General features: G+C 59.9%; 1 protein-coding gene across 7 annotated transcripts; it reads left to right on the top strand.

The window, feature by feature from the left end:
• Positions 1-67: 67 nt before the first annotated feature.
• Positions 68-25,709, top strand: ANKRD24 (ankyrin repeat domain 24). Of its 7 annotated transcripts, XM_041760726.1 has the most exons (21): positions 68-209; positions 3,254-3,325; positions 11,975-12,105; positions 12,185-12,273; positions 13,138-13,202; positions 13,694-13,751; positions 15,005-15,075; positions 15,271-15,377; positions 15,595-15,782; positions 16,291-16,319; positions 16,935-17,015; positions 17,145-17,252; positions 17,901-17,945; positions 18,043-18,141; positions 18,923-18,995; positions 19,236-19,354; positions 19,531-21,048; positions 23,053-23,220; positions 24,860-24,985; positions 25,144-25,209; positions 25,362-25,709. In XM_041760726.1, the coding sequence occupies exons 2-21, from the start codon at positions 3,290-3,292 to the stop codon at positions 25,437-25,439; spliced, it is 3,255 nt and encodes a 1,084-aa protein (XP_041616660.1). In that variant the 5' UTR covers positions 68-209; positions 3,254-3,289; the 3' UTR covers positions 25,440-25,709. The 7 variants fall into 7 exon arrangements, with proteins under 7 accessions (XP_041616660.1, XP_041616658.1, XP_041616662.1 ...); XM_041760724.1 differs by lacking the exons at positions 68-209; positions 3,254-3,325 and adding an exon at positions 10,936-10,976; XM_041760728.1 differs by lacking the exons at positions 68-209; positions 3,254-3,325 and adding an exon at positions 10,936-10,976 and having other exon boundaries at positions 17,187-17,252.
• The last annotated feature ends 199 nt before the right edge of the window (positions 25,710-25,908 follow it).

Genomic DNA, 25,908 nt, shown 5'->3' on the forward strand with positions numbered 1-25,908 from the left:
CCGGGCCGCTCCCTCCAAGGCGCATGCGCCTCGCCTGTCGCCGCAGGCGCCATGTCAACTGCTGGCAAAGGGAAGCCGGCTCCCTTGGACGCGGTGGCGGCTGGCGGGAGACCGCGGCGAGCACCCCGCGGAGATGTGTGCGGTCACCCCTGAGATGAGGGGCACAGGCGCGCCTGGGTGGCGCAGTCAGGCGTCTGCCTTCGGCTCAGGTCGGGTCCTGGGATGGGACGCGGGTGCGGCTCTGCTCCCCTGGGAGCCTGCCCCTCCCTCTCCCTACTTGTGCTCATAAATGAATTAAAAAAAAAAAAAATCTTGCAAAAAAATAAAATGAGGGGCACAAGTGGCCAGCGCGTCCCCTTTGCTCTTCTTGCAAATGAGTAAATGGAGGTCCCCACGCCACCCCCCGCCGTCCCCGAGGCCAGGTGCTTCCCGTCGAGGCTCTTTCTGCTGCACATTTCGGGAGTTTATGAAAGTCACAAGCGCGGGGTAGTCGTGCAAGTTGCGGCGGGGGCCTGGTGTGTGCAACGTGGGGCCTTGGACGCCGCTGCGGATTGCCCAGCGCTGCCCAGGCGCGGGGCAGTCTCCCCTGGGCAGGGCAGGTGCGGGGCTAGGAGACTGCTCAAGGGCACTGGGGCTGGTGGCCTCGAGGATGCGTTGAAGAAACGCGCGGGGGAGACGCTGGAGAACAAAGGCGGCACCTTGTGGCGAGAGATGGACACAAACCGGTGACCGGGAGGTGGTGACTCTGGTGTGATTAAGGTGCCATGAGGGCACCGGGCGACAGGGAGCTCAGAGGAGGCACCTGACCCAGCCTGGGTGCACCTGGGAAGGCTTCCTGGAGGAGGGGGTGTTGCAGCAAAGATCCGAAGAGTGAGTAGGAATGAGATGGGGAGAGCGAGCGGGTTGGGAGTAACGTAGGGTAGAGAAGGGGCATTCCTGGTGGAGAAGCAGCAAGTGCAAAGGCCTGGAAGGGAGGTAGAGGGTGGTGGAAGAGCTCGTTGGCCAGCAGGCAGCCCCGCGGCCAGCCTGTCTCCTCCCTCTGCTCATCCCCGGCCCCCTGGGGCAGCTGCCTTCTCAGAGCCGATCGGGTGTCTGAGCTGAGCACTTGGAGCTGCTGGTGTGAGCCGGTGGCCCAGCCGGGAGCAGGTAATTGGAGCCGGCAGTGAGCACGGAGGCTGGTGCTAGAGTCACTGGAGTCGCAGGAGGTAGGAGAGGAGGAAGTGAGGGAAGCCTGGGATGGGGCGCCCCTTAGGACCTCGGCCCCTTGCCTCTGAGCCCTGGTGTGAGGGAGAAAGGAGAAGCCCGCATGTGTCCCAGCTGCGGCGAGGAGCTACCCAGGCACCCTCACATGCACACACACACACATACACACACACACACACGTGCACACGCTCATGCATGCACTTCCCACTTCCCAGCCTTTGCACCGTCTAGGGTACATACCCTCTTTAACTGCCACTGTCCCTCTCAGCATCCTGCCTGGCCATCAGGTCCTGCTTTATATACCATCACCTCTTCCGGGAAGCTACTCCCGTCCCCCCAAGCCCATGGTTCTCTCCTGTCCTGGCAACCTGTGGACTCTCTTGGGTGTCTTATTACACCCTGCTCTGGGTGTGATTGAGACAGAGGTAGAAGAAAAAGAGTAGGGTGAGTGCTGAGTGAATGGGTATGCTGATTGGTGGAGGGGTGCGTGGGTGAATGAGTGGTCAGTAGATAGAAGGGTGGGTAGATGGAAGGGTGAATGGATGAATGCACCGTGGAGTGAGTGGATGGGTGGGTGTTGGGTGTGTAGATAGGTGGGTGGGTGTGTAGATGGATGTGGGTGTTGGATGTGTAGGTAGGTGGCTAGGTAGATGAGTGGGTGGGTGCATGTTGGATACGTAGGTGGGTGAGTACGTGGATGGATAGGTGGGTGCTGAATGTGTGGATGGGTGGGTAGGTGGATGGATGGGTGGGTGGGTGCATGTTGGATGTGTAGGTAGATGGGCACGTGGATAGATGGGTGGGTAAGTGGATGGATGGTTGGATAGGTAGATGGGTGTTGGATGTGTAGGTAGGTGGGTGGCTAGGTGGATGGATGGGTGGGTGTTGGATGGGGGGCTAGATAGATGGACAGGTGGGTGTTGGATGGGTGGCTAGGTGGATGGCTGGCTGGATGGGTGTCCAATATGTAAGTGGGTGCATAGATGGATGATAGGTGGGTGGTGGATGAAGTATGATTAAAGGGTCATGGGAAGGTGAGTTGGTGGCTGGTAGCCAGCGGCTGTCTGTACAAACGCTCAGGTAGGAGGATGGATGCACTGGGGAATGGATGGGTGAGTAGACAGACGGAAGAATGGCTTCGAGAATCTCAGGCAGGTTGGACAGGTGGGGGACAGGCCTCCCTAGAAATCCGACTCCCAGTGGGGAGGAATCCCTGGCCGCCCACCTTGAGATGTGTCTGCCCTCCAGCCCCGTACACGGGAAGAACGCGTAAGGGGCCCAGGCGGGCATGTATAGGCGGACAGGTGCCATACGTGTACACAGCCGTCGCCCCCGACCTCTCACCTTGGGTGACTGGCCTCCGTGCTCTCCGTCACACAGACACCGCCTGGTGGAAGGACACTTGACTGCAGATGATCTTCTCTGATTATCCAAGAAACGTGCCTTTGTGCAGACCAGCCTCATGTACTAGTACCAGCCCAGACACTTCCAGCCTCCAAACCAGGGCGGGGGCAGAGGAAGGGACCCAAGCAGGGCTGGAGGAAGCCGGTTTGAGGAGTTGAGAGTTCAGCCTGTGGACAACAGGCGAAGCTCATCAGAACATCGGGTTCTGGAACGGGGCTGTGAAGGGTAAATAGGAGTTGACCAGAGGAGAAGGAGAAGGAAGGGTATTCTATGTAGCAATAAGTGCACTGATGAAAGCTTAGAGACCACAGAAAGCTTTATCTGCGTACACAACAGGGAACACCGGAGAGGTGCATATATTGAGCACCTACTGTTTGCCAGGCTCTAGGCTAGGGACTTCACTGAAAACTGACCATTGGTCAAAAGGGGATTCTCTCCCTCAGGTTAAGGATGAGGCAGGTGAAACTCAGGGCAAGTGACCTGCCAAAGGACACACAGCAAATAGGAGATGGGGTGTCCTGTGTCTGTGTCCTGCTCTAGGGTCTGAAATGGCCCAGGGAGGACGAAGGGGTCCTTTCGAGGAGAGGGAGGCAGGTGACCCTCCTCACCAGGTGCTGCATCCTGCCCCACCCTTGTGCTTCCCCAGGTGGCCTGTGTTGAGGAGAAACGTGGGACGCTGGCCATGAAGACCCTCCGGGCACGATTTAAGAAGACAGAGGTGAGTCTGAGGCCCCTGAATGCCCAGTGTCCCCTAGTTTCAGGCTTGGGTGCCCCAGGGCCTGGCTGAGGAGCCACTGGGCCCTCGAAGCATTGTCCCCCACGCCTCCTCTGATCCTTCTGGCAGCTTCCTTACGACCAGGCCCCTCCTGGTCAGACTCTCCCCGTGGTTCCTCACCCCCCACAGGTTCCGGGTCTGCTCCCTCTCCTGCCTTTCCTGTCGACTGCACCCTGCTGCCCTCATGTCCCCACCTCTTCCTGCTCAGTTTCCAGCCACCAGCGCCCCCCCTCGCCTCCATGCGGAAGGCCCTCTCTTGCATTGCCCACCTGTCCAACCCTCTACAGCCCCCGCCCTATTTGGTGCCAGTAACTCTTCTTCTGGAACAATCTCCATTCTCCCTAGCTCCAATAACCGCTTGCTTTTCAGAGGACTCACTTTCTCAGGGACCCTATTTCTTGCTTTTGAGCATTCACTCAGCAAAGTATTTGTATCAGGCCCTGTTCTAGGTGTTGAGGATGTGCCTACCCTCTTGGAGCTGACAGCCAAGTGGGGTTGATGGATATTAAACAAGATAAATGAATGAAAAGGCATTTTTTATACCATGGAAACAAAGAAAGCAAGGAAAGGGAGCATCTGGGGCAGGGGAGTTGGTTGCAGTCCTAGAGCAAGGTGTCAAGAAAGGCCTCGGCAAGGAGCTGATATAAGAGCAAAGGTCAGAAGGGAAAGAGGGAGGGAATTGTGCGCATATTTCAAGAATTGTGCTCCAGGCCGAGGGAACAGCCAGTGCAAAGGCCCTGAGGTGGCTGGAGCTGGCCTCCTGTGCAGAGAGTACTGTGAGCTCCCGGAGGGAGATGTTCCTTCCTCAGTTGTACCCACCCTCCCCTGGTCCCCCAAGTGTAGGGAAGTATGGGGGCTGGGCCAGGCCTGGGTGATTCAGGGCCATCTTGGGAGGATGATGAGCAGGTTCTTGGGCTGGAACAGAGCGTGTGGGCGGGCTGATGCTGAAGAGGGCCCAGCCGGAGGAGAGGAGCTCTTGAAAGCTGAAAAGGGGGCAGAGGAACAAGCCTGTTTGTAAAGTCAGGTGGCTCTGGGTTTGGGCGCGTCCTCCGCTTGACTAGCTGGGTCACCGTGCGTCTGTTCCCGAGCCTCCCGTGGCGCCCTCGGTTTTCCCAACTCATCTATTTCTGGAATATGTTCAGCTTAATATTCCATTTCCCTTTCTTTAATTAATTTTGTTTTAAAGATTTTATTTATTCATAAGAGACAGAGAGAGAGAGGCAGAGGGAGAAGCAGGCTCCCTGCAGGGGACCCCGATGTGGGACTCGATCCCAGGACCCCGGGATCACGCCCTGAGCCAAAGGCAGATGCTCAACCACTGTGCCACTCGGGCATCCCATCCTTATTTTAATTTAAACTTTAAACATTTAAATGTAATAGCATTGAATTCATTTTTGCTGATTGCACCCGGTTCGGGCTTTATTTCCTTGTTTTGGTTTTATGTGTGTTTTCAAACACTGTAAGGAGCTTAACCCGGAGCTTTGCGGATGTTAGCTCATGTCTTCCTCATGACAATCCTATGGGGTAGGAGCTTTTATTATTCCACTTTACAGATGAAGAGAGGAGGCCCAGAGAGGTTAGAGACTTGCCCAAGGTCACACAGCTAGGAATGGAGACACCAGACTTCCCCCAGGTTGGGGGTGGGGGGGGTGGGGAGTCTACTGATTGGAGAGAAGTAGCGAGAGATGGAGTCAGAAATAAATAGCTCGCTCACCACCTACAAAAAAATGTGGGCACAGAGTCAGACTCCTTCATTGCCGAATGATCCTTAAATTCTTCATCCCGTGTGGAATCAGCTCCTAAGCTGGACTCTTCACATTTTCCCCTTCCCCACCCCCACCACCGAGAATTCCTGAGATGTTGAAGGCAGCGGTAAACCAAACCCTACAATTGTTTGACTTCAAAAGTAGAATTATAACCGAAGTTGAGATCAAATCCTTGAAAAAGTTTGCGCAGCTAAAAAAAAAAGAAAAAGAAAAACAGACACCTAATTTGGGACACGGGTATGTTGGGCATGTAGCACAGGTGTGGGGGTGCATGGGGGACAGGGACACGTGTTAAAGCCTCAGGCTGGGTGTGAGGGTGTCAGGGCATCTAGGGGGGCATCTGGGAGGTGGCTGGGGGGACTGGGGGGACACGGACGGGACGACCTCGTCCTCTACATCCCCCCATCTCCCGCAGCTCACTGTCCCTCCCTCCGGCGGCTCCAGTTTCTGGGCAGACAGCGGGAGTCAGGTTCGGCTTTTGTTCAGCTCCCCCGAGGGAGGAAAGCGAACACCGTGACTGCGTGACTGCAGACACACAGACACCCCCGCCTCCCCGCCCCCAGCTGCTCCCTCATCTCAGCGCACAGGCCACCCCCACACCTTTGCTGGTCCTTCCTCCCTGCCGCGGCTGCTTCTCTGCCACCAGCCTTTGCTTTAAGACCTGAACACATCGGGGCGCCTGGGGGCCTCAGCGGTTGGGCATCTGCCTCTGGCTCAGGTCGTGATCCCGGGGTCCTGGGATCGAGTCCCACATGGGGCTACCCCTGCAGGGAGCCTGCTTCTCGCTCTACCTGTGTCTCTGCCTCCCTCATGAATTAAAAAAAAAAGACCTGAACACATGGCCATACTTGCCCTGAGCCTTCTCAGAGCCTTTCTGGGCCTGATTTCCCATCCATAAAATGGGATTTAACTGAAGCCGTGAGCCCAGGCCTTAGGTTCCCACCAGCCTCCTGCCCTTATTTCAGGTTTTAGGAAAAAACCCACAAGCACAAGATTGGAGCTTTGAGACATTCACAGATTCCCAGGGCCTCACTGCTTCCTGGAAAGTCTGTCTCACATTTTTATTCTCCAGAGTTACCTGTTCCTTGAATTCATTCAACGGACATTTAGTGGGTCCCTCCCTGCTGTAGGTGCTGGAGGTCAGGCTGGCTTCACAGACCCACCCTCAGAAGGGCCCCCTGTTTGGTTTCATGCTGTCTCCTCTGACATTGTAGGCGAGGAGTAGCCCGAGAGGAAGCAGGGAGTATTCAGAAGGGGACACGATGTGGCATCAGGAGGGGAAAGGAGCAATGAAAACAACAACAAAAACCCTGCTAAAAATACCCTGTTCAGGTGCCTTCCAGTGTAGACAAAAGGAGAGGAATGGGCCATGTGGACAGTGGGGGCGGGAGGGTGCTCTGGGTGGAGGACACCACAAGAGCAGACGCCCCCAGACCAGAAAGGAGGGCACCGTGACCTCGGGATTGGGTCTGAGCAGGGCAAGTGTAGGGACTTGATGGGGGTACTGCTTACAGTAGTGGGGGGCAAATTCTCCCTGTAGAGCCAGGCAGTAACATTTTTGTTTCTGGTTGGGGGTGAGAGGTAGGGGGGGACCCAGCCCTCTGAGAGCAGCCAGAGGCCGCAGCACACAGATGGGCGTGGCTCCGTCCCAATAAAACTTTATTTACAGACACTGATATGTGAATTTCATATCATTTTCACGTATCAGAAAATATTACGCTTCTTTTTGACCCCCCCCCCCACTTCTAAATGTAAAAACCATTCTTAGTTCTCAAGCTGCACACAACCAGGCAGGGGGTGGGATTTGGCCCAAGGGGACCAGTTTCTATAGAAACCTTGGGGGGATACCCACCCCCCTCCCCAGAGCAGTCTGGATTTTATGCTGAGTGGGGCTGCTGGAGGCTTTCGGGCAGGAGGGAGAGAAGAGCTGATGAGGCTTCAGGAAGCTGGGGGCCCAGGGCAGGGCCGGGGAGACCAGAGTGGAGGTGTCCCCACATGGAGCCCACAGGGATGGGGTGGACCAGGCAGGACAGGGTACTTGGATGGAGTTCACAGCCAGTGGGGTTCGCTGGTGGCGTGGGTGTGGCGTGAGAGGGAGGAGTCAGGTGAGGTCCAGACTTGGCCTGAGCCCCTGGGGGGCAGCGGGGGGGCGGTGAGGGGTATTTGTCTGAGCTCCCGTAGTATCCAGGAGGACCGGCCAAGGCGCTGGGAAATCCGAGGCCTGCGCTGGGAGATCCATTTCAGCTCCCTCCCTGGCCAAGCCTGAGAGGGGCACTCTGCCTCTGGGTGTGGGAGGCACGAGCCCTCAACACCCCCCCCCCCCCAGTTGCCTATCACCAAACTCTCCATTTATCTGCCCCGCCTCTCCCTCCCCCTGCCCAAAGATGTCCCAAGAAGAATCACAGACAGATCTTGCCCCTGGAGATATGGGGGTGGCGTCTGGGGACATCTGTGGTGGTCACACTGGGGGCGCTCCTGGCATCGAGTGGGTGGGGGCCAGGGATGCTGCTCAGCTCCCCCCCCCAACCCTGCAACAGAGAAGGATCTGGGACTGAAAGTCTGCAGTGCCTCAGTGGAGGGACCCGGCCCGATGGTGCCTGTTGCTTTATCTATCCCATTTAGCAGTTGGGGAATTGAGACCCAGAGAAGGAGCGTGACTGGCCCAAAGTCACACAACGTGCGTTCCGTGACCAAGTTGTATTCAGGCCCCCCCTTCCTGTCTGCAGTTGCAACTGCTAACCCGTTTCCAGAAGGCTGTCTCTGCTCTCATCCCTTCTCTCCCCTCTCATCCCTGTGCCCCCCACCCCCACCCCACGGCCCCTATGGCTCCTATGTGAATTTGCAACCACATCAACAGTGAGCCATTCCATTTTGGAACCTTCCGTGGCTTCCCTGAGGCCCCCCATTCCTGGTCCCCCCCCTCCTTCCGTGGATGCACCTCCTCCTCCACCCTACCCTTAAGTATGACCTCCAACCACCTGGTCGTGCACCAGCGCACAGGCAACTGGGCAGGTGCAGGAAAGACATAATTTCATGATCTCTCCTGAACTTGATCGTGTCCCTGCCACCCCCCAACTTCTGCCTATCCTCCCAGTTTCAGCTCAGATGCCCCCTCTTCTGGGAAGCCCTCCCAGACTCCCCTGGTGTCAGGAGACCTCTCTGAGCTCCCAGCTGGCCTGGGCCTCCCCCATCACAGCCCTGATCACCCTGGTTCATCAACCCATGGGTGTATATCTCTCCCTAGAGACTCCCCGGGCAGCACCAGGCACCCCATAGGACAAACGGACTCAGTGAATGAGACTCCCATGGCTCCGAGGGCTTGGCCTCAGTCATTCCTTCACTCAGCAAAGACTTACCAAGGGCTCCACCCCACCCTGGGGTGCCAGGCCTATGTCAGGGAGGCCTGGGCCTGGCCCTGCTGTCCAGGGGCTCCCAGTCTACGACAATAGCCAAGAGCTGTGACAATAGCCAAGAGCTGTGTCCTCTCCGGGTCTCGGTGATTTCACTGACCACCTATGACGGCCCGTGTCCCTAGGACTCAACATTAGATATGCACACGGGCCTACGCACATCTGTGCTTGACGAATGAACCCATGATCGCTGCACTTACTATGTGCCCCGCACCGGTGCGTGCTTGCCTAGACCATCTCCTTAGTCCTCCTCCTGCTAATAATAACCCTCTGCGGGCAGTAGCTACTGTCTATTTTGAAACCCATTCTCCAGGTGAGGAATGTTAAGTCCGAAGCAGGTAAGCAAGTATCTTCTGGGTCGGGTAGCTGTGAAGCGCGGAGGGCCTGGGGGCGAGGCCCTGGGTTCAGATTCAAGTTTGTCAGACTGACTGCTGGGTCCCACCGCTGCGTGAGAGCGTGAAAGACGGCCGGGCGGAGGGGGCGTCGAGGGGACGTCCGCCGGAGTCACCTGCGACCCGCCACCCGCCGCCGGCTCGGACCAGGCGGAGACGCCGCAGCGGGCAGCCGCCCGGGCGGGGCAGCCCGGCCTCCTGGGCCCCGTCCGCCTCCAGGCTGGAAGGTCAGGGAGCGTCCAGCCCAGCGGCACCCCGCCCCGAGCCCAGGCCCTCCCCGCGCGACCCCTACCTGGGGGGGCGGGGCTGCGGAGCTCTGCGGGACACCGCCCCTCCCTCCGGACCCCCTGCCCCTCCCTCCGGCCCTCCATCCCTCCCTCCGGACCCCCCCCTGCCCCTCCCTCCGGACCCCCTGCCCCTCCCTCCGGACCACCAGCCCCTCCCTCCGGACCCCCCAGCCCCTCCCTCCGGACCCCCAGCCCCTTCCTCCGGACCCCCCCAGCCCCTCCCTCCGGATCCCCATCCCTCCCTCCGGACCCCCTAGCCCCTCCCTCCGGTCCTCCATCCCTCCCTCCGGACCCCCTGCCCCTCCCTCCGGCCCTCCATCCCTCCCTCCGGACCCCCCAGCCCCTCCCTCCGGACCACCAGCCCCTCCCTCCGGACCCCCCAGCCCCTCCCTCCGGACCCCCAGCCCCTTCCTCCGGACCCCCCCAGCCCCTCCCTCCGGATCCCCATCCCTCCCTCCGGACCCCCTAGCCCCTCCCTCCGGTCCTCCATCCCTCCCTCCGGACCCCCTGCCCCTCCCTCCGGCCCTCCATCCTCCCTCCGGACCCCCCAGCCCTCCCTCCGGCCACCAGCCCCTCCCTCCGGACCCCCAGCCCCTCCCTCCGGACCCCCTGCCCCTCCCTCCGGCCCTCCATCCCTCCCTCCGGACCCCCCAGCCCTCCCTCCGGACCCCTGCCCCTCCCTCCGGCCCTCCATCCCTCCCTCCGGACCCCCCAGCCCCTCCCTCCGGACCCCCAGCCCCTCCCTCCGGACCCCCAGCCCCTCCCTCCGGACCCCCAGCCCCTCCCTCCGGACCCCCCAGCCCCTCCCTCCGGATCCCCATCCCTCCCTCCGGACCCCCTAGCCCCTCCCTCCCGGTCCTCCATCCCTCCCTCCGGACCCCCTGCCCCTCCCTCCGGCCCTCCATCCCTCCCTCCGGACCCCCAGCCCCTCCCTCCGGACCACCAGCCCCCTCCCTCCGGACCCCCTAGCCCCTCCCTCCCGTCCTCCATCCCTCCCTCCGGACCCCCTGCCCCTCCCTCCGGCCCCTCCATCCCTCCCTCCGGACCCCCCCCTGCCCCTCCCTCCGGACCCCCTGCCCCTCCCTCCCACCAGCCCCTCCCTCCGGACCCCCCCAGCCCCTCCCTCCGGACCCCCCAGCCCCTCCCTCCGGCCCTCCATCCCTCCCTCCGGACCCCCTGCCCCTCCCTCCGGCCCTCCATCCCTCCATCCCTCCCTCCGGACCCCCCAGCCCCTCCCTCCGGACCCCCCGGCCCCTCCCTCCGGCCCTCCATCCCTCCCTCCGGACCCCCAGCCCCTCCCTCCGGACACCCATCCCTCCCTCCGGACCCCCCAGCCCCTCCCTCTGGACCCTCCAGTACCCGCTCCGAACGCCCCCGGGTCGCCCCCCCGCCCGGCCTCTCCCCCCGGCCCCTCCCCCTGGTCCGCCCCGCCCCTCCCTCCGGCGCCACCTGCCCCTCCCTCCGCGCTCCCAACGCCCCTGCCCCTCCCTCCGGGCCCCCCCAGCCCCCCCTCCGGGCTCTCCCAGTCCCTTTCTCCCGCCCTCCCCAGCCTCCCCCTCCCGACTCCCCAGCCTCCCCTCCGGCCCCCCCGCCCCTCCCCTCCGGCCCCCCGCCGCCCCTCCGCGCCCCCCCCCCGCCCCCGTCCCTCCCTCTGCCCCCCGCCCCCCCCTCCGGCCGGTGGCCTCCCGGACCTGGGAGCCATGAAGCAGCTGTGCGTGTGCTCGGCCGCCTCCTCCGCGGTAGGGCCCGGGCAGGGGGCGCGGGGCGGGCGGGGCTCGGGCCCTCAGTCTCCCCTCCCCGCCCCGCCCGCCCCGCCCCTGGCCGCGCCCGGCCGGGACCCCCGCCCCCAGGCCCCGGCGGGACCCGCAGCGAAGGGGGGGCAGGGGGTGGGGGATGGGGGACATTCGAGGAGACCGGGGGACGTTCTGGGAGGCAGTTCTGAGAACAGACGAGGCAAATCTGGAAAATCTAGAGGACAGTTGTGGGTGGGTTCGTTTGAGGGGACAGTTTGGACTCTTTTGAGGGATCGTTTTTGGGAAAATATATTGACATTTGGAGAATAATTTCAGAGAACATTCAAGGGATTTTTTTTGGAAGGACATTTTTAGGAGAGATGTTGGGGTCATTGGGGGGATGATTTTGGAGAAACTTCAGCAATTTGGGGAAGACATTGTGGAATGCATTTCATGCTAAGTGAGGTATTTGGGGGGCAGATCTTGGAACATTTGGGGGACAATTGTGTTATTTCAGGGTCAGTTTAAGAAGGATGAATGTCAGAGGACGGTTCTGAGGGACAATTAAAGGGGCCCTTTTAGGGATTCCTATGGGAGGGTTTTGGAGGTGCGGGTGATGTTGGAAAGGTGGTTTTCACAAAAGGACCAGCTAGGGACCCAGGTGTAGGGGAGGACAACTTTCAGGAAAGATGCTGGGGGCTGATCTGGGGGGAATTTAGTGGGTGTAGGATGGACCTGGGGGGCAGCTGCTGGGGGAGGCAGGCTTGGGGGACACGGTCTCAGGCCCCCGCCCAGGACTGCCTCCCCCTGCAGCTGCGTCTCAGCCCCACTGACCTTGGCTCCTGCCCGCCCTGTGGCCCCTGCCCCATCCCGAAGCCGGCAGCCAGAGGCAGGCGCCAGGCAAGTGCCCAGGGGCAGGTGGTGAAGCCTGGAGCCCCAGGGAGGGGGAGCAGGGAGGGGGTGGCGATCGCAGGGCCCCACGACCCTCTGGGTGTGTCCCACAGAGCCAGGAGTGGGGCAAAAGTGACGAGCGGCTGCTGCAGGCTGTGGACAGCAACGACGCTGCACGGGTGGCCGCCCTCATCACCCGCAAGGGACTGGTGCCCACGAAGCTGGACCCTGAGGGCAAGTCCGCGTGAGTGCCCACGCCCTCGGGGGGCGCTGTGAGGGAAGGGGGGCCCACCTGCAGCTGATCCCTGGCCTTTAACCTCCAGATTCCACCTGGCTGCCATGAGGGGTGCGGCCAGCTGCCTGGAGGTGATGCTGGCACACGGCGCCAACGTCATGAGCACGGATGGGGCAGGTACTGCCTGCTGGGCCCTGGGGGGGAGGGATGAGGAACTCAGACCTGAGGGTCCAGGCAAGCCATCCCCTGTGGCTTCTGTGACCTGTTAAAGGAGGGGGAGTTCCTCCTTTCCGTGCTCCCCGGGACAGGTCGGGCTGCAGTGCCCATGGAGGAGGACTCCAGCCGGCTCCAATCAGGGTCAGTGGACAGCTTGCGGTCGGGGAGTGGCCAGGACTCAGGTCATGGTTAAGTCACAGGAAGTAGCTGCGACAGAGGAGTACCTGAGCATGAGAAGTCTCTGGGGTTTAGAGGGAGCTGGCGCTCTGGGAGTAGCTGGGATAAAAGGAGAATCTGGGTGGATGATTTAACTAGGGCGATGAGGGAATATCTGAGGTAGGATGCATGGCCAGAGGGAGTGGTTGGAGCTCAGGATGTAACTAGGTGTGGGCCAAAGCCATGTCTGAAGCTTTGGGGCAACGTAGGAGGCAACATAGCAGCCAGGGTGTATGGAGCAGCTGAGGGTCTGTGGAGCATCAGACAGGGAAATAGGTAGTGCGTGGAGTAGCAAAGGTTTGCAGACCAGCAGGAGCAGATAGAGTGACTGGGTTCCGGGGCCATCCCTGAAGCTTCAGTGTCATCGACCCTAAAGGGTCCCCCAGGGGGCTTAAGGGGTGGGTGGGTGCGGTGTGTAGTCTGGGATACAGACTTGCTGGAGCTTGGAGAGTCTCTGGCCACGGGGAGTAGCATGGTTTAGAGAAGAAGCTGGAGTCTGGGGACTTACTGGACACAGGGAAGCTCATCACAAATAGCTGGCACAGTTTGGGGAGCAGCTGGAAGCTCCTTGAGTATGGGGAGCCCTAGCAGACACTCCCTGCCTTTCAGGTTACAATGCCCTCCACCTGGCCGCCAAGTATGGGCACCCACAGTGCTTGAAGCAGCTGCTACAGGTCATTTACTTTCTTGTGTCAGATACTCCCTCAAACCTGGATACTTCCTTCCTCTGAACCCCGGTCGAGTCCTAGAAATCCCCCCACCCCAAGCCTCCAGATACTTGCTGGATCCTAGATATATGTCTTGGCTTTTTAACGCCTGATCCCCAGCTACTCCCTGGACAACCGGATACTCCCTGAATGTCCAGATACTTCCCACACCCAGGAGATGCTCCCAACACCAGATATGTCTGGAGCGCCAGCTTCTCCCCAAACCCTAGGTAGTTTCTCAGGCACTCTCAGGGCTCCCATCCAGCCCCTAAGCCCCCAGGGCTTCCTGAGCTCCCAGCTATTTCCTCTTTCTCACCAATTTTCGTAAAGGCCAGGTCACCTGGGGGCCGTGAGGGGACGGGCTCCACAGAGCAGGCATGAGGGAGGGAAGACGGCTGAGGCATGAAGGGGCAGTTCTTAGAGACCCTCCGGTGACCCGCACACGCACCCCTCCCCAGGCGTCCTGCGTGGTGGATGTTGTGGACAGCAGTGGGTGGACGGCCCTGCATCATGCAGGTGGGTGTCCCCCAGCTTCGCCCTCACCACAACCCAGGGGGTGCCGGGCTTGGGATGCTTCCACCCGGGGCTCACCACTAATACCCGGCAACCCTTTGCACCGCAGTGACCCCATTGCACAGGCAAAGGTGACTGAGGCTCGCCCACAAGAAAGTGGGGGAGACCCAGGCTGTCTGACTCCTGGTCAGCACAGCCTAATATCAGCCAGGCCTGGGTGACCCCCGTGGTGGCGGTGGGGGGCGGGGGGAGCAGGGGGTGACCAGAGTGCAACTTCCTTTAACAGAATCCTGGGGTGTGGAGGGAGGGGTGGTCGCAGCAAGGCCAGAGATCCGAGCGCCCTTGGTAACCATTAAATCTGGATTCCTTCCGGAGGGGTGGGGAAGGGTCCCACCTGCGGGAGCCAGATCCCAGCCCAACACCTGCCCACCTCGCCCGTGAGTCTAGGAAGTGACTTTCCCTAATGATTTAAGGAGCGGCTGACCCTTTGGGAACACAGTACTTTTGTGGGTGCTTTGGGGTTTCGGTGGCCGGGGAGGTGCCGCCGCCTAGTGATGGTAACGCCCTGGGTCCCACTGCGGAGGCTCACTAGGTGTTTTTTTGTTCAGTAAAGATTGATTGAGTTCCCGCTCGGTGTGTCAGGCTCTAAGCATTGGGGTTCCACCAGAAAACAAAATGCCGCACCCCCCCCACGGCGCACAGCACGTAACCAGATCGCGCTCATTGGCTTTGCCAGCGGACCCCCCTCTTCTTCCTGGGTCACCACATACACACCGCTCCCACTTGCCGGACTTTCCCAAGCGCTTCCCCACTTCACGGCTCTTGCCTCCAAGAAACCTCTTCGCTCCTCCTTTCACCTCCAAAACCCAGAACCCAGCCCCAACCCCAGTCCCAGCTGACCCGTGATCCCCAACAGTAAACGTTCATAGTTGCCATATGAGGTTGGCTGCACAACAGGTGCCCAGAGCCAGTTAAATCAAAGAGATGAAATATGTAAAAATCCGTCAAAAGTCCTACCTTAAGAGAGAGCCGTGGCGGAATGTGGAGAGAGCGAGGGGACAGCAGGTTTGCTCTGTCTCTGACCCTACTGGCTGGACCTCAGTTTCCTCATCTGTCAAATGGGACTCATACATTTGCCTGCCCACCCAGGAAAGGCGGGAACTTCTCATGAAACAAGGGCTAAGGATCACACCGGCCAGAAGGCCCCCCCAGAAAATGCCTAAACCTTGTCCTACCTACCCTCCCTCTTTTTCCAGCTGCGGGCGGCTGCATCTCCTGCTCAGAAATGCTTTGCTCCTTCAAGGCACAACTGAATCCCCGAGATCGGGTGAGCCTCTGGAATCTTTTTGGGCAAGAGAGTGTATTTGAGGGTACGCTGTCACCAAGTGGCAGCATCCCAGGCACCTTTCTAAAAGGGGCGAAAAGGTCTGGAGTGAAGGTCAGGGTCACTCGTAGAGGCTTCCCTACCTCCCAAAGTCAGCCTCTCACGTTTTTGTCTCCCCCTCCCCCTCATTCCCACCAGTCAGGCACAACGCCCCTTATCATAGCAGCGCAGATGTGTCACACAGATTTGTGCCGCCTCCTCCTGCAGCAGGGGGCCGCTGCAAATGACCAGGACCTGCAGGGCAGGTGAGTATCGCCCCTCCCTCCCAGTCCATCCATTGTACATTGTGTGACCTTGGGCAAGTCTCTGAACTTCTTTGGGTGGCGGGGATCTGGTTGACCTTTTCCCCCCACCACCCCCCGCCCACCCCAACCTGGCCTGGGTAACTGAGGAGGGCTTGGGGGCTGGGGGGGCCGGGTTAGAGAATGTCCTCACGTCCTTAGCGGCCCCTTCCCCTGGTAGGACAGCCCTGATGATGGCCTGTGAGGGCGCCAGCCCCGAAACGGTGGAGGTGCTGCTGCAGGGCGGGGCCCAGCCAGGCATCACCGACGCCCTGGGCCAGGACGCTGCTCACTACGGAGCCCTGGCAGGAGACAAGCTCATCCTGCACCTCCTGCAGGAAGCTGCGCAGCGCCCCTCACCACTCAGTGGTATGCAAGCCCCGCACCCCAAAGCAGTTTCAAGCATCCCCCCCACCTGTGTCTGGTCTAAGCAATGTCTGGTCACCCCCTTTCTCTGCTCTAGAGAGTTTCAAGGTATCCCTGTTTGCTGCCTTCCGGGGTGTGTGTGGGGGGGGTTCATGTGTCCCCTGATGCTACTCAGGTCAGTGTCAAGGAGCCCCAGAGCTTCTAGAATGATTGAGGCATCCACTCTGTTTTCGTGGGTGATCCTTATGCTTGGATCTTTCCTAAGAATTGGTGCCCCCCCCCAGTCCCATCCTGGAGGTGCCACTGTCCTTCTCCTTTGGAGGGTTCCAAGGCCCCTCAGGTTAGCTTCTGCAAAAATAGTTGAGTCTTACTTTAAAACTCCTGATACTTGGGGAATTGGGAGCCCTCCCCAGCCGTAGGTCCCCTCCCTAAGAGCCCTTCCTAGGGCTGGGAATGGAGCCCCCAAACCACAGTGCCTGACCCTGTTTCTCTCTCTTCCCTGCCCTCCTAGAGGATGACTCAGGCGAGGCATCATCTCAGGTACGGATCTCAAAGCAGTGAATGAGTCCCCTCCCCCTGCACACACTGCCTCCCCCGCCCCACCCCCGCCGCCACCTCCTCCGCCCTGCCTTGCCCCACACTTATGGAAGGAGGACGAGATGGACTTCCATCCCAGGGTTGTGACCTAGGAAGATCTATTTGGGACGAATGCTACCTCCAGGGTATGCTGCCACCAAGTGACAGCAGCACCCACAGTGTAGGAGCCCTCGGGACTGGGTGAGAACACTGCAGTGGGGGGCAAATTGTGGGGCTGAGTTGGGTGAGGGCTGGTCAGGGAAGAAGGCAGGTCTGCCCCACCCCGTCTCTCTCTCCCCCCACCCCGCCCCCAGCCCTATGGCATCTCAGCTCCACAGGGGAAGTGAACCTGTAGACAATCCAGTCCTAGTACCAAGTGCCGAGTACAGAGAGGGGCAGAGAGTAAAGCACTAGATCTGGAACTCTCAGGAAGTGTGGCCCCCCCCCTTTATGTGGGGCTAAGCAAAGGCCAGGGAGAGGCAGGGACTTGCCCAGGGTCGCACAGGAAGTGAGGGCAGAGTTGGGGCTGATGACAGTGGGGCTGGACCCCAGAGTTGCCATGTCCCCCCCTCCCCTCAGAACTCTGTGTCCAGCCATGAGAAGCGAGGGGCTCCCAAGAAGCGGAAGGCACCTCAGCCCCCCGCCAGCATCCCCGTGCCGGTGAGAGACGCCCTGGCCCCTAGGAAAGGGGATGAGGGAGGGGAGACGGGGGTCGGGGGGAGCTCTGCAGTGGACAGCCCCTGGGCCTCATGTGAAGGTGGTGGGTCCCCGGGGTGGCGGGGGGGCCAGGATGATCAAGATGCCTATGAGGAGATCGTGCGGCTGCGACAGGAGAGGGGCCGCCTGCTGCAGAAGATCCGGGGTCTGGAGCAGCACCAGGAACGGAGGAAGCAGGAGGTGAGGGGCCGCAGGGACACGGGCCTGGGCGGGGAAGACCCCCCCTTACCTCTCCTCGCTCCCTCCTCCCTGTCTCCACCCTTGCTCACTCTGCTCCAGCCACACGGGCCTCCTTGCTGGCCCTCCAGTGTTCCGGGCCTTGTCCTGCCCCAGGGCCTTTGCGTGTGCTGTGCCCCTTGCTTGGAACACTCCCCCTCCAGAAGTTTCTGTGGCTCCTTCCTCCTTTTCCTGTAGGTCTTTGCTCAGAGAAGACATCTCCCCCGGTCCAACTTATTTAAAATTGTGACAGTCCCCACTCACCTCCCAATTCGCTTCATTTTTATCCAAAGCACATAACTGCTATTGTGGCCATGCCACGTATTTGATTCACGTTTGCCCTTTTGACTGCCAGCGAGCCCCGGGGAGAGGCGTGGTTGACCGCGACTGGCTCACGGTAGATGCTCGATAGTTATCAGAGGAGGGGATACGTGAGCCGACGAGTGAAGGACTTAGTGGCCCAAAACAGGGTCCGACACTTAATAAATGTTGGTCACGAGTCGGGGGGTGGAGCCGTGCTGGGTGCCCAGTGGGTGCTCGGCAGATACCCATGGTGGGGCCCGAGGGCTACTCAACCCAGATTCCAGCCCTGTCCCCCATTCTTCCCATCAGCTGCCAGAGGCCGAGGCCAGCTCCCTCCACAGCCTGGAGAGACAGGTAGGTGGCAGGTGCGGAGAGAGCCAGCCGCCCCGCCGCCCTGTGTTACCCCCCACCCAGGGGCTGGCCGAGCCCCCACTGCCGCCCACCCTTGCAGGTGCAGGAGCTGCAGCAGCTGCTGGCTGAGAAGCAGGAGGAGAAGGAAAGCCTGGGACGGGAGGTGGAGAGTCTGCAGAGCCGCCTGTCGCTGCTGGAGGTGGGCGTGCCCCCCCCCCCCCACGCCGTCACAGACGGCACGCTCACACGCGCGTGGTCTCACCTATAAAACTGGCAGCCACCCCCGGCGTCCATGAACGTGGACTCACAAGTGCATGCTGGAGATACGGGCGCACGTGCGACAGACACTTCTCCATCACACGCAGATGACACACCCACAAATGCACGCACGCACGCAGATCTACCCCCAGATACATGACCACACAGACACAGGCATGTGCGTAACCGGGCTCACGCACACAAACCCACACGAGTACCTGAACACGGTTGCAGTCATCACATGTACACAAACCAGCCTAAAGCACAAGCACAAGGTCACGCGTCGTCACGGGAACTCACACCGGGGAAGCGGGGGCCATGCCACACGCCTGTGCTCACCCCAGACCCACAAACCCTGAGCCACACAGATGTTCTGTGCCGGGTACTCACATGTGGACACCCCAGTGCAGAATCTGGGACACGTCCTTGTGACGACACAGCCCCGCACCCTTCTCTCTATCCCACACGCACAGGCCGCACGTACAACCCCAGGCATCGGGTAGGGGTCGCACATTTGCGTGGCTGCTGGGCTGTTCTCTGCCCTTCCTGGGGAGCCCAGTGCAGCCCCACGGCCCGTGGTGAACACTGGGGGCCAGACGTGGCCAGTTTGATGCTTCTGGGGGGTGATGGAGACACGCAAACTCCCCTGTTCTCTCTAGATTCCTGGGGGGGGTGGTCTTGGGGTCAGACCCGAACTGGACCCTGTCCCCCCTACCCCCCAGAATGAGAGGGAGAACACCAGCTATGATGTGGCCACCCTGCAGGATGAAGAGGGTGAACTGTCTGACTTTCCAGGTGAGCCCCCACCCCTGTCCCCCCTCCACATACCCCTGTCCACCTTGTCCCTGGGGCCCCCTGGGAAATGGAGCCTTGACTCACAGGCATGGAGAGAATTTGAAGCTGGCAGGGACGTCGACCCCCACCCATTATTCATTCCACGTGCCTGCCTTGGAGGCTCCGACCCCCTGCTCTGGACCCCCAGCCCCCACCCCCTGTGGCCCAGGACCCTTGGGGCTGACTCTGTGTGCCCACCAGGGGCCGAGGCTCTGCTCTGCAAACGGCTAAGCCCCTCAGCCCAGGAGCTCTTGGCCTCGCTGCAGGAGCAGGTGGCTGCGCTCACCAGACAAAACCAGGAGCTGATGGAGAAGGTCCAGGTGGGGACACCGAGGCCCAGGAGGGTGGGGTCGGGACAGATCTGAGGACCCGAGGGATGGTTCTCCCCGGGGAGGTCAGGGTGGGCACATGGCTGAGTCTGTGGGTAGGGCAAGTGGCAAGGCCACTCCGTGCCCTCATGGCCACAAGCTCCCGCCAGCTCCCCACTACCTCCCAGATCCTGGAGAGCTTCGAGAAGGATGAGATGGAGGTGAATGGGTCAGCCGAGGTCATCCCTCTGGCGCTCTATGACTCTCTCCGGGCTGAGTTTGACCAGCTCCGCAGGCAGCATGCCGAGGCCCTGCGGGCACTGGAGCAACTGGAAGCCCGGGGGGCCCCTGGAGAAGAGGAGGCAGCCGCTGGGGAGGGCCGAGGCACAGGACTCAAGACCACCAGGAATGGGCCGATGGAGATGGAGCTTGATGGCCTCACGGCTGCGGGATCCAAAGTTCACGGAGCTGAGACCACAGAGGAGGAGGCTGCAGGAGTTGAAACTGTGCAGACAGCATCTGTGGAGGCCGAGGCCACGGAAACAAAATCGACGGGGGCCGAGGCCACAGAAACGAAATCCACGGGGGCCGAGGCCACAGAAACAAAACCCATGGACACTGAAGCCACAGAAACAAAATCCACGGGGGCTGAGGCCACAGAAACTGAGGCTCTGGAAGAGGGAGGAAATCCAGAAACAAAGGCCACAGGAGCAGAGGCCACAAAGCCCAAAGCCGAGGAACCAGAAGTGAAGGGCAACGGAGTGGGTGCTGGGGAGGCCAAGCCTATGGACCCAGAGTCCACGCCCGTGGAGGCCGCCCCGGGCCCAGCCCTCCACCCTGGAGCCGCGGAGGCCTCAGAGCAGCTGCAGGCAGAGCTGGAGACCAGGATTCGTGCCTTGGAGGAGGCGCTCCGGCAGCGGGAGCGGGAGGCGGCCGCCGAGCTGGAGGCAGCCCACGGCAAGTGCCAGGCCGCAGAGGCCGAGGCCGGCCGGCTCCGGGAGCGGGTGCGCGAGGCCGAGGGCGGCGGCGCCGCGGAGGGCAGCAGCGGGGACGTGGTCCAGCTGCGAGCCGCCCTGGAGCAGGCCCGGGAGGACCTCCGAGTCCGGGACGCGCGACTACGGGAGCTGGAGGCGGCCTCGGCCTGGCTGGACGAGGCCCGGGCTGGCCGGCTGCTGGCCGAGGAGGAGGCCCGGGGCCTGCGGGCGGAGCTGGCCCGACGCGACGAGGTGCGGCTGGAGCAGAGCCGGGAGCTGGAGGCGCTCCGGGGGCAGCTGGCCACTGCCACGGCCACCGGGGAGCAGCAGCGGGCAGCGGCGGCCCAGCTGGGCCAGGCCCGGGATGCGGCCGAGGCCCGAGCCGCCGAGCTGGCCGCGGCCTGCGAGGAGGCCCGGCGGGGCCTGGCGGAGCTGCGCGAGGCTTCCGAGGCCCTGCGCCAGTCGGCGGTGCCGGCGTCCGAGCATCACCGGCTGCAGGAGGAGGCCCTGGAGCTGCGGGGCCGGGCGGCCAGCCTGGAGCAGGAGGTGGTGGCCACCGGCAAGGAGGCCGCCCGGCTGCGGGCCGAGCTAGAGCGGGAGCGTGTGGGGAGCGTGGCCCGCTTGGAGCACGAGCGCGTGGTGGGCGCGTTGCAGGCGGACGTGGCCCGGCTGGAGGGGCAGCTGGAGGACCTGGGACGACGGCACGAGAAGACCAGCGCCGAGGTCTTCCAGGTGAGCGTGGCCGGGCGCCCCCAGCATAGCCGGTGGCCACTGGGCAGTCTGACCTGCAGCAGGGGTGTGGGGGGTTGTCCAACCCCGGGGGTCCCAATCCTGTAGACACTTGACCCTGTTAGCCTTTCTAGTTGGATGGCTGACCTCGAAGCCGTTCTGATCTCTCGGACGTTTCGACTTGCGTTATCCTTTTAAAAACCTCTGGCCATTTGACCCTGTCATTTTTCTGCTGGTTGGCACTTTTTGTGGTTCCTTTGTGAGACCTCCGTGCACCCCAGGGTCACACTGTTGCTTTGTCCCACAGTTGAGCTCATGCTTTGGCTCTCACTGTGCATATGGTGTGAGGGAGGGATCAATGGCCGCTCAGTGTTTTGTAGGCAGTGAGCTGCCCTGATGCTCGCACCTCATGTCCATCTTCTCCACTGCTCTGAAATCTCCCTGTGGTTCGTCCAGCTGGCTGTTTTGAGCCTGTGGTTTTGCCTTTTGAGCATGTTTGATGTTTCAGCCCCAAAGTAGGGAGGACGTCATGCCCAGAGATTTTTTTAATCTAATATTTTGAACCCAAAATATTTTAGATTTTGATGCTGAGTTCACTTTTTTTTAAGGCCAGGGTATATATATATATATATATATATATATATTTTTTTTTTTTTTTTGTCCCTGGCGGTAGACTTTTTTTTTTTTTTTTTTTTTTGCGGTAGACTTTTGATTCTGTCTCTTATCTTAAAAAACAAACAGGAATGCCTGGGAGGCTCAGTGATTGACCATCTGCCTTTGGCCCAGGGCTTGACCCTGGGGTCCCAGGATCGAGTCCCACATCAGGCTCCCTGCATGGAGCCTGCTTCTCCCTCTGCCTGTGTCTCTGCCTCTGTCTATGTGTCTCTCATGAATAAATAAATGCAATCTTTAAAAAACAAGCAAAGAAAAACCCTAAAACTACCAGGTGTTATAACAAAATATGTGAATAAGAAGGAGCCACGTCCATTAGTTGTTATCAGGAAAACATCTTTCTCTCCACACCTCTGTTTACTCAGCCCTGTGACACAGATGATAACACTACTGAATCCTCATGTGAAAATTCAGTGGTTTAACCTATATAAATTACTCAGGACAGTCGTAGTGTAAGAGATCGATAAATGGCAGCCAGAATTATTATTTTTCCAAGACAATGCTCTGTTAGAACCAGCAAAACCCATGATCTACTTAGTAGAGTCCACAGTCCAACCAAAGGATGTCCGTTTTCATCTTTATTCCCTGAGATTTATCTGCTTCACGACCATGTGTTGGGGGGGCGGGTAAAGTTTGCAAGTCTGATTGGCTTTTATCAGTGTAGTTGATTTTTCTTTTTTTGATTGTTAAAGTGTAGCCAGTCCATACTGAGTGGAACACCTACTTTTTACCCTCGTTCCCCTGGAACTATTATTTCTATAAAGGCCAACGTTCCCCTGCAAGCCCCCACCCCAGGGTCAGTTTTTACAAGCTAACATTCTCTGATCTTGATATTTTTGTGAAAATGTAGTCATCGACTCCCAGACATTTGTTTGCTTTCCACCCAAATTCTTCTGGTTTTCTTTCCTCTTGTAAGAAAAGCTATAAGCCTTTACAACAGGGACAGAGAAGGGAACGTGGGTGTGAGAACAATGCGACGCCTTGAATGTTGTACTTCCCATACGCCCGGTGCTGTTCTAAGCCCATGCCATGCATTTGTCTATTTTATCTTCATTATTGCACTGTGAAGTGGGGGTTGTCATTACCCTTATTTTACATGTGAGGAAACAGACACACAGAGGTTAAGTCAGCTGTCTGAGGCCACACAGCTGGCACGTCACAAGTGTCTGGTGGAGTCATTAGAATGTTCACGCTGTCTGGGAAGAACCCAGAACTTCCCCGAGGTCAAAACGGGCTTGAATGGGCTCAGGCTAGAATAGAAAGGTTGGAAGATGCTGGGTTCCACGCGCCTGGCGTCCTCATGTCCTCAGGGTCACACATGGGCTCGGGCTGCAGGTCCAGAGGGAGGCGTTGTTCATGAAGAGTGAGCGGCACGCGGCTGAGGCCCAGCTGGCCACAGCAGAGCAACAGCTGCGGGGACTCCGTACCGAGGCCGAGCGGGCACGCCAGGCCCAGAGCCGCGCCCAGGAGGCCCTGGACATGGCCAAGGAGAAGGACAAGAAGGTGTGTCCCGCTTTCCTGTGCTCAGTTGTTGGGGGGGGGGTTCCCACCCATCAGAGGTTGGGGGAAATCCAAGAGTGTCCCAGATGAAAGAGTCTTGAGAGATCGGCCCATCTTCTTGATGGGAGACTGAGACACAGAGAAGGAAGAGGACAACACGGACACACGGGTTACTGTTCTAACCACGAATGAGAACCACAGTACCACTTATTGAGCACTTACTGCATGCTAGGCCCTGTGCTATGTATTGGACACATTTGGTTCTCACATCAGGTTCCCATAAGATCGGTGCTCTCATTGCCCCCGTTTGAAGAAACGAGGCACAGAGAGGTGATGCCACTTGCTCGAGGTTGCACAGCCTTGCAGGGGTTCAGCCGGCGTTTGGGCCTAGGCTCCCGGGTTCTGGTGTTCGGTGACGATGACGGTTGACAGCAGCCCACGGTTATGGAGTTGGGTGGTTTTCACACACTATCACTTTTAATTTCCCTCTAACCCTGAAAGCCAGAAGGCGTTCTGATTCCTGTTTTCTAGATGAGCAAGCTGAGAGGCAGAGTGAGTGGCTCAGAGTGACACGTTATATCACTCACCCGTTGGACAGTGGACGTGAGTCCCGGAGCCGCAGGGGCGTTAGCATAGTCACCCAGGCCTAGCTTACTGTGTGGTCCTAGACAAGGCACTCGACCTCTCTGAGCGCATTACTGCCTCTGTAAAATGAAATAAAACTCTAGTCGAGATTATGGCTTATTTGTTGCAGGATCTCTCCCCCCTGGGCACTAGCGACACTCGGGTCAGGCCGTTCTCTGTGGGGGGAGCCGTGCCGGACACCGCGGGGGGCTGAGCGACATCCCTGGCCCGACCCCCTCAAAGCCAGGAGCGCCCCCAGTGTGACCAGCACAGATGACCCCAGACACTGCCTGGGGTTCCCTGGGGGCGAGACGGCCCCTGGTTGAGAACCTCTGATCTGTAGTATAATAATAATAAAGCTCGGCGTTCATTGAGCGCCTGCTGTTTGCCAGGCACAGTTTAGATTTAACCTCTGCTCCGAATCACAGTAAGCTACCAAGGTGAGAACTGTGATTCTCCTTCCTTTACAGATAAGGAAACTGAGGCTCAGAGGGGTTAAGTCGTCTTCCCGAGATCTCCTTCAAGAAAGGGGTAGGGAGGGACCCAGACCCAGGGCTGCCCGACCCAGCCCCACCAGGCCAGGCTGCTTTGGGCCTCCTGTTCTGTCAGCCTCCACTTTCCAGAGTCCGCAAGCGCGGCTGTGACAGGATCGGCAACCTTCTGGAAAAAGCCAGAGTCCGTGTTTTCGGCTCTGCTGTGTCGATGAATGGGCGTGGTCCTGCGCCAATGAAACTCGATGTACGAGCACAGCAATGTGAATTTGATTTGGTTTTCATACGTCATGAAATATCATTTTTCTTTTGACATTTCCACGCACAACCCCCCATCCCCACCCTGACCATTTTAAAAACGCGGAGGCCACTCTCTTAGCTTGCGGGCCAGGCCTGCAGGTGGGAGTGGGTCGGCCTCTAGGACGTGACATTCCCCTTCCAGCCTCCTCCCACCACGCTGGAGACATCCCAAGCCTCCCAGGCTCAGGGTGACCAGAGGCCCCCCCTCCTGTGCCCCTCCCCACCAGATCACAGAGCTCTCCAAGGAAGTCTTCAGTCTTAAGGAGGCATTGAAGGACCAGCCAGCGGTCCCGGGCCCCCCCGAAGTAGAGACCCTCCGTGGCCAGGTCAAAGCCCTGCAGGAGCAGCTGAAGGTGAGGACACAGGGCAGGGGACCCCAGGAGAGCCGCGGGCAAAAGGATGACAGTATTTTAGTTGCTCTCACGCGGATGCAGGGGCTCTGGGTGTAAAGGGGGCTTTGGGGTGTGTTGGGGGAGCTGCTTTTCTGAGTGCCTGTCCCCCATACCCGCAGCAGGCTGCCAGGGACCACAGTGCCGTGGTGGCTTTGTATAGGAGCCACCTCCTGTACGCCATCCAGGTGAGTGCGCCCGGCCGCCAGCACCCTGGGCCTGTTTTCTCCTCCGACCAGGGGGGCAGGTTCAGAGCCCTCGGGGGTGGGGAGCAGGGAACGGGATATAGGGGAACAGAGGCAGGAGGGCCCAGGCTCTCTCTCTGCTTCCCCCACCCCAGGGTCAGATGGATGAAGATGTGCAGCGGATTCTGAGCCAGATCCTCCAGATGCAGAGACTCCAAGCTCAGGGCCGCTGAGCATCCGAGCACTGACCCCCCCGGCCCCCAGGCTCCGAGAGGGGGTCCAGGCTCACGCGCTGACCTACTAAGCTTGGACAGCGGCCTGGGCCCTCTGGGCTGTTCTTAGCTGCGTCCACTGCCCCATGGTGCCCCGCATGCCCTGGCGGTGCCCCTGCCCCACCCGAGGATCTGTGAATCCCCTCCCCCACTTCCTGTTGGTCCTGTAGCCAGGCGGCACCCCGGCCCCCAGGAACCCCAGGAATAAAAGCTCTCGGAGCGGAGCAGAGGATGAAAGTGTATGGCCTGATCGCTGCAGGGAGGAGAGGGTGGCCCAGGGCAGGGATTAGCAGGTGAGGAGCGCAGTCCCCGGACCCCAGAGTGGGCACCGTGTGGACTCAGTGCTGTAAAGTGTCACAGTGAACGACCAGATGTCCGCGATCAACAAACCATCCAGATGTTAAGACAGCCTCCAAGTCTGCATTCTTGA

This window comes from Vulpes lagopus, chromosome 7, assembly GCF_018345385.1.
Source record: "Vulpes lagopus strain Blue_001 chromosome 7, ASM1834538v1, whole genome shotgun sequence".
In the NCBI taxonomy this organism is placed as follows: Eukaryota; Metazoa; Chordata; class Mammalia; order Carnivora; family Canidae; genus Vulpes; species Vulpes lagopus.

Bases quoted from the DNA above. Each gene is read 5' to 3' on its own strand.
- ANKRD24 (XM_041760724.1), top strand. From the start codon at position 10,938: ATGAAGCAGCTGTGCGTGTGCTCGGCCGCCTCCTCCGCG. The intron at 15,378-15,594 runs GTGAGTATCGCC...TTCCCCTGGTAG, and splicing joins GACCAGGACCTGCAGGGCAG to GACAGCCCTGATGATGGCCT. The intron at 17,253-17,900 runs GTGAGGGGCCGC...TCTTCCCATCAG, and splicing joins AGGAACGGAGGAAGCAGGAG to CTGCCAGAGGCCGAGGCCAG.